Here is a 13,127-nt window from a genome sequence, read left to right as displayed (position 1 = left end):
AGTGAGAGAATAAAAGTAAGGTAAAAGAGTCCCTGCGGTTTTTACTCTGCCAGTCAGAGCCGACTTTAGACTACTAGAATTGCATTTTTATATACTTGGAGGTGTAAGCTTCCTAAAATGAATAGTGAATAGGAAGCAGACAAATTGTTGACACAGAAAAGGAAGAACTTACCTATATGAAATGAAGAGAAAGGAATATTGTTTACTGGTAGCAGTTTAATTCCTGTAAACATCTCCTTTCAAAATGTGTTCCTTCTCTAAAAGGTGATAAGATGAGGAATGGTTTTATGCTTGCCTTAGTTCCAAAGAACTACTAAACTAATTATTATATGCATAATACCAATAATATATGCCAAATTATTTTTCCCTTTTCCTTCCAGGCAGCGGAGAAGTTTCTCTATTACCCCCAATGGGCAATGGGCATACTTGTGTCTCTGATCATCTTGGCCACCCTTCCTCTGCCTGTGATCTTTGTCCTCCGCCAATTCCATCTGCTGTCAGATGGTTCTAATGCTCTGTCAGTCACATACAAAAAGGGGCGTATGATGAAGGACATATCCAACTTAGAAGACAATGATGAGACCCGTTTCATCTTGAGCAAAGTTCCCAGTGAAACCCCTTCTCCAATGCCTGCACATCGCTCTTACCTGGGCCCTGGGAGCACGTCCCCAATGGAAATGAGTAATGTTGCCAATGGACGCTACAGCAGTGGGTACCTCATGGATACCACTCCTGAATCTGAACTGTGACCATCAACCAGTAGCCTTCCCCTACTTCCTGGGTGAAGGAGAAGATAGTCCTGAAGGAGGACATCTGTTCTTTAAAAAAAAAAAAGCTTCCCATCATGCATAGCAACCAGAAGTAGATGATATCAAGTGTAAAAGGTTGAGAAGGAAAGTTGCTTTCCTTCTGGTGCTCTCCAAATGAAATACCAGAATTTTCCTTAGTGAATAATAGTAGTTGTAGGACATTGCAATAAATCTTATGGGCAAAAGGGAAATTTTAGCTAATTGGTATTGAAAAACACAGATAACCTGTTTCAAGAAATCTAAGATTGGGGGAGAGAGATGGAATAAGGAAACAGCCAAAGCAAAAACAAGAAGCAGCTGGTTCCCTCTCTCTCTCTCTCTCTCTCTCTCTCTCTCTCTCTCTTTTTCTCCATCCCTTACTTTTAGTTAGGAGAAGAGGCTTTTGTCCCATTTGCTGAAAAACTACCACTACTCATAGCACAAGATTTTAAAAGCCCTATATGTATTCTACCAGGACCATATCCAAGTTGCACAATCTTAGTGAAGAGTTCTTACAACTCTTCACTAAGATACATTTTGTCTACACAGCACATTAGAATGCTTGTTGTTGCATTATGTGAGATTGGTGATGTTATTGCTGAAGATGGATTAAAAAAAAAACCCTGAAAGGTGTTTGTTTCAGTGAAGCTGGCCGTGGTATGCATACTGCTGAGACTCACAGTGTTCCTCTATCACAGTGTTTCTCAACCTTGTCAACTTAAAAGATATCTGGACTTCAACTCCCAGAATTCCCCAGCCAGCATTTGCTGGCTGGGGAATTCTGGGAGTTGAAGTCCAGACATCTTCAAGTTGACAAGGTTGAGAAACACTGCGAGTCTATCACAAATTCAGGTTTGTGCCATGTGTGTCAGTCGGAACCAAGACGTAGTTCTATCAGTGTAGTTTTCTAGAATTCATTATGTCATTCATGACATTATTCACAGAACTCTAATTAAATGCTGACATTAAATGTTTTATGAAATATAGGGCATAGTGAGAACTATTCTAGTAGCAGCTCTTTTCTACAATAGAGATGGAGAGAATCAGTAGCTCTCCGGGCTGTTAGATTTCACTGGCATCAGCTAGGAAGGCTAATTTTAAGGAATGCAGGGAACTGCAGTGCAACAACACCTGAAGGGCTTCAGGTTCTCTACTCCTGTTATGTGGGCACACACTAAATACATGGAAGCATCTTCCTATATTATAATTTGGGATGGAATGACAAGCACATTAAAAACATTGATAGCACATTTCCTTCAACATAGCACATGTGAATTATGTCCCCCAGCCAGGATTAGTATGGTGGGATTATCAAACTTTCTAAACAATGTTTTATATTTTATACCTAAGATAATTTAAACATTTTCTTCAAACTGTTACCTCTGTTTTCTTTAACTGCAGTGAGAAAGATAACTGCACATATATCAATCACAGTATCAGATATTGATGGAATTGATAAGGTTGCTAAAGTAAAGAGTTCTTGCCTCCCACTTAGTCACACTCAGTGATTCAAACAAGCAGTGCCAATTTTTAAAACCAATTTTAAAACATTCTCCTCCTCCAAAATTGTACAATTTATATGTGAGAGTTTAACCATTATAAGTCTTTACAAAGTTGTTCAGGTGAACCATATAATTAATGAACATTTTAAACATGTCCACCTGGATCCCCCTTCCTCCTTTCCTTTTCATTTTGTCCTCCTCTAGTTTTGAAATGTAAATATTCCCCTGATTGCAATATGTGGGCTGAAGTCTGATTTTTTAAAGTAGAAAATAATACATATTGGGAGGAGCTGTAAATTATTTGCAGAAGATGCTTCAAGAGTTCATGTGCAGAGAGTTGAGTGGCTAGATCTTAACAAAATGCCTGCTATCATGGTATAAAAGATTTATAGAGGCCACTTTAAATATGATTACTGGGATTGCCTCTCTATGGCCAATTGCTTATTAGTTTCTGAGACTAATGTTATGCACAATTCTCTAGGAGTAAACAAAAACAACCAAAAAGAAAAATCTTACGATTTGAACATTATTGAGAGCCTGAATCTGCTGGAATATTAATCGCCAATAATACCTTTAAAGTTGTATCTCGGGCATTATGAAAAATTAAATAGGTAATTAATCAGTGATAGTATTTATGATATTTTCAGAGTGTTGCTGCCTGACACCATCAGTTAAGGCTGATTTTTATCCTGCTTTGAATATACAACGTATTTTAACTTTACAAAGTCTTTTCTGAGTGGTGGAATAGAGAAATAAGGTTTGAATTTGCGTTCAGCATAAATCAGCAATTAAACAGAAGCCAAGATCTGGTGTCCTAACTCCACTTCATTCTATTCATTGGGCTTCCGGAGCACAATGTGGCCCAACACTGAACAGTATATCACAATGCATTAAATTACTGTCAGGAACTCCAATTATCCAGGATGTACATTCATTATGCAATAGTGAAAAACAACTAGTTTATTCCCATAGAGGCAATGAAGTGTCAGTGGGAAAATGTCAAGATGTCAAGAAAATGATGAAGAATGTCCTACTTTCCAGAGACTTAGCATTTTTACAGTGAGCCTTTCTAGAATGTTTCCTCATGATTTGGTTCGCCTGTACCGCTGCATTTAAGGTCGTCACAATTTTTGTATTCATTTCAGCAGACAATGGATTCTCTTTTTGTTCTTGGGGTTCAGATTTGACTTCAGACTACTCAGGCAACCTAGAGGATTATGCATAATTATACTTCAATTTCTCCTTTTCCACATGCTATATTATTTAAGTAAGCCTGCGATATATTACAATCTGAATAGACAACGGAGGTAGATAAATTCATATTTCAGTCCGTTTCTGGCCTTTTTTAGTCCAGTCATAAAGTATCACATTACTTTATTTGATCTGAATCCTGTAAAAGCAAAAAGTTTGCAAAAAGAAAAAGAGAAATAGCCATTTTCTGTGATAGCTCTACATGTTTCCTAGTCAGGAATAAATATTTTGGGTATGAGTCAATATAATTCTACTGGAATCAATTAAATTAAATGATGGCTATTGGAAATCTGGTCCAGCTGCTATAGATGACAGGATTATAGAATTAGGATAGAGTTCATAAATAAGAGGCTTTGAGATAAGGTGAGCATCAAGTCTGATCAATGCTCAGTATCGGCATTCTGGCTAGGGCTGATGGGAATTGGAGTTCACAAATATCTGAACATCCTTTTTTTTTGATATAGGAAACTTCGTACCTCAGCACCAGCAGTAATCTGCTATGAAGTCTCTCTTTATGCAGGTCACATGTTGGTCCCAAGCAAGCAGCTTACTCTGTCAATGGGTCTTTTCTAATTGTTAATCTTCCTTTTCCTTTTTAAAAATCAATCTGTTCATTTAGATCCTATATATAGAAGAGAAAAGGCACATTAGTGCATCATCTGAAGTTGTTGTAATCTCTTGAGCATTTCTTTAGGTAAACCACTTGCTCAAAGAAACAAATGGGTACCAGTGCATGGCATTGTTTTTCCATTTCCATTACAAGGTTGGCCAATGTATTCCAATTTCCCTTCACTCTTTTCTCCAGTCATTTATGCAGTTATATCACAACAGGCTAAGAATATGAATCAAATAGTATGCAGAAGCACTTGCAATCATTTTTAAGACTAGAGGAATACTTTTCACTCCACCCACTGGAGTTAAATACTCATCCAGATATTACCATGTTAACATTTCCCTATATAATTCTATATTCTAAAACATGAAAATTTGAAACAACTTGATTCAAAGCAGCTAATGATCAGGAGAATAAGAATTATGGCAGTTTCTGTTTTTAACTATCATATACCCTGAATTGGTAGTTATGACAATTATACAAAAAGGCATGTTTTTATTTTTGTTACTTCAGCCCTAATAAATTTTTACACATGACTATGTGCTATAGAGTTTTGCATGCTTTGAAAAAGATTTGAAAGAAGTGCCCAGAAAGTAGAAAAAGCTTCTGTGCTATTTCTTAAAACCGCCCTAACTTTTTAAGGCTTCTATATAAATTTAAAGAGCAGCATCTTTCTCCAGGTTTGTACAGAGAGTTGAAAAAGCTGGACTGCTTTAAGAAATAATAGTAACTATACGTGTCTGATTTAGAGCACTTGCATCCAATTTTTTTCAAAGCATGAACAGTTTTATAGACACTAGAAATAAGTCTTATAAAGATCAGTGAAGTTTATTTTCAGACTACAAAAAAAATCACAGATGACTTCAAGGTGATTAAGATAGAGTAATTGTCACTGCTGGAATCAATTAATTAGAAGCAATGCTGCAGTTAAAGAGAGTTCAGAGTGGACTTTCATTTGTGATGACTGCTGTGTTAGAAATTAAGGATATTAGTTGGTTAAAATGTGAAAGACAATCAAGGGAGGCCTTATAGTTTTCATTAAGCCTTCTTATTTTTCTTCATTATACTACAGACACTGGCAGTTCTAGGACAAAGGTTCTTTTCAGAATAGTGTTATAATTATTGGTTTCAGCAGATTTTTGTTTCCTGTTCTTTAATTCCTCTTCTGACTTCTCTGTATGTCTTTGACAAGACTATAAGCAGAGATCATATGAGCTTGTGATAGGAGCAATTAAATGGACTGCTTTCTTTTTTTATAAAGAGATTATGTTTTAAGGTGAAGGAGATACCACTTGATTTTTTTATGAGTCATGAAAAAAAAGAATGAATCAAGTAGGGATAAAAAAAATTCCGCTACAAGACTCAATTCCTTTTTTATTTATCTTTTGATAGTTCCACCCCCACCCCCGCCCTCTGGACTCCATTAAGGGGGGGGGGAATATCACCGAGCCCCTGTTGTCTAGAGATCATGCAAAATGTGAAAAGGCAATCAATGAAGAAGCTAATTGCTGAATACAGAGTTTCCCCTTTCTGTCCATATTGTCCTCTCCTGAAGACTTCTTCTTTTGCATGGAAGGAAGTTGTCAGAGATTCCCAGAATTCTTGATTTGCTCTGTGCACCTTGGGACATGTTTGATGTGCCATTGGGTTGAGCAGAGCTAATTTCATGCAATGCCCCTCTATTGGTTTCTCAAGGAGAAGCCAGTCTAGGGAAAGTGTTTCCACAATGGATCCATAGCATTTCCTTCCTTCTTTTTTGTGGTGTATGATTAGTGGCAGTGGGAAGACGAAGGAACGTATATTGGTTGTTTGTACATAATATATATATATAAAGAGAGAAGACAATAAGCTATAGATTCTATTTCTATTGTATATTTATTCTGTAAATGTTGGTGTAAATTCTGTTAAATGAGAAACATATTCCAAAGTGATCAGTGAACTATTTTCATTCTCAGTGCTGTACAGATATATTTTATTGTACATTTGATATATTTATAATTTTTTAGTGTCTGATTAGTGACCACATCCTGCTGAGCTGCCCATGGGGTGGGAGGGAGGGGGTGGAGCACAAAAGGGCACTCCTGTCATTATTTCTGTGAAAATATGTAACAGTATTTCATTGTGGCATTTTGCTAAGCAGCAACTGGGGTGTGATGGGAATAAGTGTTAGATGCCTTGAGCAATTGATCCATCGAGTCTCTCTGTGTTAAGACTCATATCTGCTGTTGTGCTTATCTTTGTTCTGTTAGAGTTAGTTTTCTTCCTATAATATAATCTGTTTCAAGGCCATTCTGTTGCTTTTGTATGGATATTCTATGACTGTGGACTTGGACCAAGGTAAATGTCTGGCTTATTCTGACAGGAATATTACTGAAGCACTCACTGCATTAATCTGTGGCCTGTGTTCAGCTATATTGCCAATAGAATGAGCCCAAAATATGGTCATGTACTGTATGCTACTAAACTAAAACATAGAAAAGGATAATGGCGGGAGAAGATACCATCTTCTGTCAGTGTAGAATAATGTAGGGCCTGTTGCTTAACAGATGTAGGAACATATATGCCCAATCTTCCTAAAACAAATAGCCAGTTAATGGACATGCGATATTCCTGCTCACGTGATGGAATGAGCTTTCCAGCTTGGTGCCTTCTGTCTTTATCAGAGTTAAATTGCTGTAATCTCAACTAACATTAAACTAACCAACCTCAAAGCTGGAATTAATGGAAAGTGAGATTTAACTCAAATAGAGGGCTCCAGGTAGGAAAGGCAGACTATTTTCTTCCATTTATCACTGGGCTACCCCTTAGCTAAACTGTATCTAGCCACTTGGGATAGGCAAAAAATATATATATAGCACAAACTACAGCTTTTGTAAATACAAGTATCTAGAAGAGAAATGCAATATGCAACCTATCTGGAACACGTCTGATAACATTCATGTTTCTTTCTAAAGAATGAGCCCAGCAATCTAAGAAAATGCTTTTAATGCTGATACTCCTACTGATTTTATGTGCTTTCAGAAGAAGTAGGAGACCATGAGAAGATTGAAATGGCAGGCAACTTCATATAGGTTCTCCATAAGATTCCAGGAATGAAGTAAGGTCTTTGCAATTTGAAAACCTTGTCTGAAACAATATGCTATACAGTACATCTCCTATATCTTGGTCCAAAATCAAATCTTATTAAATTTCAACCATATAACTATTGTCTTGGAAACAAGTCATTGGCCTCTAAATTTTGGGGGCTTCCATTTTGATCAGCCTTTCCAGCATTGGAATGATGTAGTTCTCTTATCAAAAATACCTGATGCGGATATTGTAAACCACCCAGAAAGTGCTGTAAAGCATTATGGGGAAGTATATAAGTCTAAGTGCTATTGCTATCTGGAAGCATGAGTTGCCTGAACCATATTCATGCTTAAGGTCAAAATGGATCCTATAACTATTCCTGGCTCACCTATGACATTATAAACTGAGCCCAACTTTCTGCCATCATGAGTTGATCCTTCTAGTCAATGAGTCAATGTTCCCAAGATACACCTTGTTCTAGGTTCAAAAAAAGACTTACAAAGCAAACAATGAATGAAGAATGTGATGAATGCCAGTGCAATGATATGTGGTTAGATTATTATGAGGTGAAATGGCATTATTATGATAGAAATACAGTAAATTCTATGCAAAGATAGGCATGCTTAGTTACCATATATGGCCATGGGATGGCAGCATAGAAACTTTTCCTTGCCGTCTAAATTTTGTTGCTCACATATGGTAATCCTAAATGTGCGTCAGATTATTCTGTAAAACAAAAATATAGTGGGATTATTTTATAGTGAAGTCAGCAACATTGAACACTAATGGCAGCCTCTTGAAATAAGCTCAGCTTCCTTCTGACAGTACCATTTAGATGAGATGTGAGTGCAGCTGCTAGAATTTGTAAACCACCATACTGAAGGCTGAGTTAGTTTAAGTTCGTTAGTATTTTTCAGACCCATATGTTATCAGTCTGAAATTTCAACATCAGAACTGAGGCTGGTGCTTATCAGTTCTACAGTAATTCTATTCTGGATGGGGTTTTTTTAACCAGCTGATCATTTGTCTCTTTGCCTCAATGTTCTAATATTCCAGTCAGCCTCACTGACTGTAATCTTTAAATTATGCACTGCTTTCAGATTACTGAAATATTCTGCAGTTTTTACAAAACATCTAGCAAGAAAAAATATTCAACAATGCAGCAGGAAGTCAAATAGTGAACCTACACTCTTAATGCATAATCTTCGCACGCACCTCAGTTGGCTTTAAGAAGAATATTTTTAACCTATCAAATTTTACTAGGTATTCTTTTTATAATATTGAATGTTAGGCTTTTTAAAGTCCTACTTGGTCCTATAGGCAGCTACAAATGGCACCTATCATAAGCCAGTAGTAATACTTATTTAACTCTCTATGGTATGATTTCTTGGCTCCAGACAAGGAATTTCCATCAACCTACTATAGTCCATACCATAGCCCTGTGTCATAGAGTATATAGACTATATCATAGAGTATATCAGTAATAGAGAATTAAGGAGGGGAAACCCTTTTTTTTAAAGGAAGTTTCACATATGTCATCTTCATTTATGATCAGAAAACTGCAATATTATTGAAACTGCTGTCAGAAGAAACTTTGATTGCCTGAATCTATTGATGTCATTCAAAACATTTTCGGGACAGAACTACTATACATTGATCCTACAGTAATCCAGAAAGATGGAGAAGAATTAAATGCCATATTAGTCTATCGCATGGGGAAAGAGTCAGGATGAAGATAGTGTAGATTTAAGCTTATCTTGCAGTACTGGATCAACTGGCTCCCGGACTTGCATCTTGAATCCATGCTGTACAGAGTCCCTTTCGGGAGAGGGGGCGGTCTATAAATATGAATAATAAATAAATAAATAAATAAATGCTGAGAAGGCTGTACGTGAAAAGAGGATGCTGAAATTGAGGAAGAAGGCTGCTGGATTTTCTGAATTGACTGCATAGAAAAAAAAACTAGAAAACATATGGCTCATGAAACTGGATGGGGGTGGGGGCGAGTGGGGAGCACAATTTGTAGTGACTTATCTCATATACACCATGGTCAGTGTAACTACTATCCCAAGCACTCTGTGTCAGCAGGAGAATTCTGTTGTATGGGAGAAATACTGTAACAACCCATAGCAGCCTGCAATTAAAATAGTTTCTTCTTTACCTTGCATTGTCTTCTGGGTTCTTTTTTTTTTTTTTGGTCCCTTCCTTGTTTCAAAAGGCTTAGGGACAATATTCACAGGTTCTTGATAAAGAGCTATAGTGGGGAGTACCATGAATGTTTCCATGGTGTGCTACTTCTAATTAAGTTATAAATCAAACTTGGTTACCCACTCATCAAACCAATGTGAGGAAGCCCGTTTGCCTCCACATTATACTATTCACTTTGGCTGACTCTGTTCAAAGGTATGTCTGAAGAAGCCTTTCCCATCCAAGTGCATTTCCAGGGTGACAGGGAACCACGGAGGGCATTTGCATGTAGACATTTGCCTTATCAGTGGACCTCTATGTTGGTAGAAAATCATTTCCCCCTCCCACATCAGAAGGAAGATACTACTCATTCAGCTTCCTTCATAAGTGGCATCTGAGAGGTTGGGGAAAGACCCTACCAGGGGTGGATGGCACACTCTACACAGACCTTGACGACATCTGGCCACAAATGTCCCATGTGCCTACTCCTGGTCCAGTAGTGGGTTTCCATTTTTTTTACTACCGGTTTGCTCATGTACTCGCACTTGCATGACGCTTCTGTGCATGCACAGAAGCGTCCAGGCGAGTGGGTGGAGCCCCTTGCCGCCACCACTACTGGTTCGCCCGATCAGCAGAGACCCACCTCTGTCCTGGTCCCCTCTGGATAGTGTGCTACTGTCTCAAACAGAAAGCATGATTTGTTCTGAGTGCCTCACATAGGTAGTAATGCTAGGTGGTTAAATAAAATAAAGTTGTATAGGCTCAGACTGCATAGCCTGGAAAATGTGATACTACTCTGAGACTTAAATAACCACAAGATGTCTCTCTGCTCCCAGGATGTTGATCAAAGCTCCAACAAAGCTTGTTGATTTTATTCCTTTCTAATTGCAGTTTTGTGACTTTGGCATAAAGAGTGCAAAAGACCATGTATTTTGTAACAGAAGAGAAACAAATCTCCACGATATTCCAATGTTCTGCTGAAGAGTTTTAAGACAATTAACAACAAAGCAACAATTAGCAACAAATATGATTAGGGGGCTGGAGGCTAAAATATATGAACAATGACTGCAGGAATTGGATACATCTGGTCTAGTGAAAAGGACGACTCCGCGTGACATGATGACTGTTCCAATATTTGAGGGGCTGCCACAAAGAAGATGGATCAATCTATTCTCCAAAGCACCTGACGGTAGGACAAGAAGCAATGGATGGAGACTAATCAGGAAGAGAAGCAACCTAGAACTAAGGAGATATTTCCTGGCAGAACAATTAACCAGTGGAATGGCTTGTCTTCAGAAATTGTGGGTTCTCTATCACTGGAATTTTAAAGAAGAGATTGGACAGCCATTTGTCCATAATAGTATAGGGCCTCTTGCTTGAACAGGGGGTTGGACTAGAAGATCTCCAAGGTCCCTTGAAACTCTGTTATTTGTTAATAAGTAACTTCAGGAACTACCAAGTATGTTGTTCAACAGCAATTGAAATAACTTTCTCTGGCCTTGTTAGGAAATGTTACTTGGAAAAGAAGGGAACTATTGTCATAGTAAAGACAGATGACATGAAAAATACCTATAGTGATTTGAACTATAAGTTACAGAACAAAATAATATAATTATCAGTCTTCTGAGTTAATGTTTCTCTCGATTATCAGCCTTTTCTTCTCAGGGGTAATTTCCCTTTTGGTATTTTTCATCCCTTATTTGCCAAGTGTTAAATCAACATTTTGTAACTAATGTATGCAATTTCCATTGGGTTAATTCCTCCCTAAGGCATTTTTTTTACCCAAACAGAAAAGGATTTTTTTTGTACTGATGCAAAACTGGGGTACCTTACATTTGTGCATGAAATTTGCATTGATAGGATTCTAGTTGATAAGCTGTTTAATAATCACTTATCTCCTCTACAACTGAAGGGAACCTCACGGGTTTTTAGGAATTATATGTGTGGCTGTTACTGTTGTTTTTCAGCATCTGCTGCTTAAGGCAGTTATATTGATTTGTTGATCAGGAGGGTTGGCCCTGGCTACCAACATTTTGCTTTGATTAAAATCTTTCCTGATCAACAGCTTAACATGTTGTCTGCTGTTCCGCTTTCCGAGGCCTACCTCAGAAAACAAGAGAGGCAGATGTGTTGTTGTAGAATTTTTAGTCTTTGACAAGCTAAAGAGATGCACAATCTGACTTGTGTAAGAAAGAGGATGCACCTGTGAGATTTCAGGAAAAGATTAAGGTTTTTTATGGATCTGCTAATTAATAGAGGTGACTTGCATCATCATGGACCCTCCTAATAACCTTTTCCTGTTCAAATCAAAATTGAGATGCAGTTCCACAAGATAACAATCTAAAGCCCAGGGACTTCAGTTTCACACGCTGTGAAAGTACCCAAAGTCCTCTCATGCTGAGACTCTTCCAAACAATCTCCTTTATGACACAAAATAAACTAATGGGAGACAGGTGGGCATGTAAACAATTGTAACAAATATTTACTGCTAGGACAAGCATTATATCAGAGCCAATTAAAAGAGGGAGAAAAACAAACAAAGGGGAGAGACTGTAAGAACCTACAAGATTGTTGATGATTCTCTTCGCCTCCCATAGTGCTATGTTCCTGCCTAATTTGAGACAAACAGGCTCTGGATTCTACTCTATCCATATCAGTTGTTGGCAACTGTTAAGATATGTAGATTTCAACTCCCAGAGTATTCCAGCCAGTGGAACGCCCCATAGTAGGTTGGAGAAATCTGGAAGCTGAAGTCCACAGATCTTAAAGTTGCCAAGTTTGAGAAACACTGGTCTAGTTTAAGATACAGTTCTGGATGCAGATCATCCAATTCAGAGTTTTCAATTTGCCTATATAGTACTGTCAACCATGGCACACTTCTCAGCTTTGGCAAGTTTAAAATGCTTAGACTTGAATTTAAGATTACCAAGATTGAGAAACACTGCCATATTGTATCACTTTTTACTCAAACCAGATAAATTACTGAGTACTTGGGCCTCTCTTAACACCAAGAATCTTTGGGTTATCTCAAATCATGCACTTATATGTTGTTGTGATTGGGACTATAGGTTGATTAGACGAAAGCTTTTTAATGTACCGACAGTACCATAAACTGTATCTGCAAAGGTCTCAGTTTCACCAGTGAAGTTCCAGCTTAGGACAGATCAAACAGCAAGAATAATTAACAACCTAGAAAAATTGCCATTCCCATAGAGGGTAAGGAAGAAGAGCTGAAATATCAACAAGTGATCTCCAGCATGCTGTTGCTGCTATCACCACAGACATAATGTTACTGTTGTACAGAAAGCTTTAGGCCAGACAAGAGGCAATCCCATCACAGCAAGGTAACAAGGATGCGTTACTACAAAACTGTTTGGGGATGTAAATATCCTACTGTTGATTTATCTCTGTTTTTGGTATGGCATGTTATTACTCACAGTACTCCTAATACACCAAAATCTGTAATATAAACAGGTTGTGTCAGATCGGGTAAAGGAAAGGCACACTCAGACTTAGGCAACAACAGCTCTTTATTAACTCTGAGACAACTATGTACAATCCAGCGAAGGTTCAGTCTGACAGCAACCCTTTTATAGGGGGCTGTCAGACCCTTCGACCAATCAGGTTGAATCTCTGTTCCCGCCGGAACAGAGGACCTTGGTGTAAACCATTGTAACTGATTCTGATATCTAACAGGTTGCACCCCCTGTTCTGAGC

General features: G+C 37.9%; 1 protein-coding gene across 3 annotated transcripts in view; it reads left to right on the top strand.

Moving 5' to 3' along the window:
• Window positions 1-1,435, top strand: part of SLC6A17 (solute carrier family 6 member 17) — a 35,665-nt gene extending 34,230 nt beyond the window's left edge. For all 3 annotated transcript variants that reach the window (XM_081948818.1, XM_081948819.1, XM_081948817.1), the window contains one exon: window positions 381-1,435. In XM_081948818.1, the coding sequence (XP_081804944.1) occupies window positions 381-749 (369 nt within the window). In that variant the 3' untranslated portion in view covers window positions 750-1,435. The remainder of the gene's footprint in view (window positions 1-380) is intronic.
• The last annotated feature ends 11,692 nt before the right edge of the window (window positions 1,436-13,127 follow it).

The sequence above is a fragment of the Natrix helvetica genome, assembly GCF_964273705.1.
Source record: "Natrix helvetica genome assembly, chromosome: 3".
NCBI classification, from domain to species: Eukaryota; Metazoa; Chordata; class Lepidosauria; order Squamata; family Natricidae; genus Natrix; species Natrix helvetica.
The sequence above is the reverse complement of the archived record's forward strand: the minus strand, read 5'-3'. Positions and strand labels throughout refer to the sequence as shown.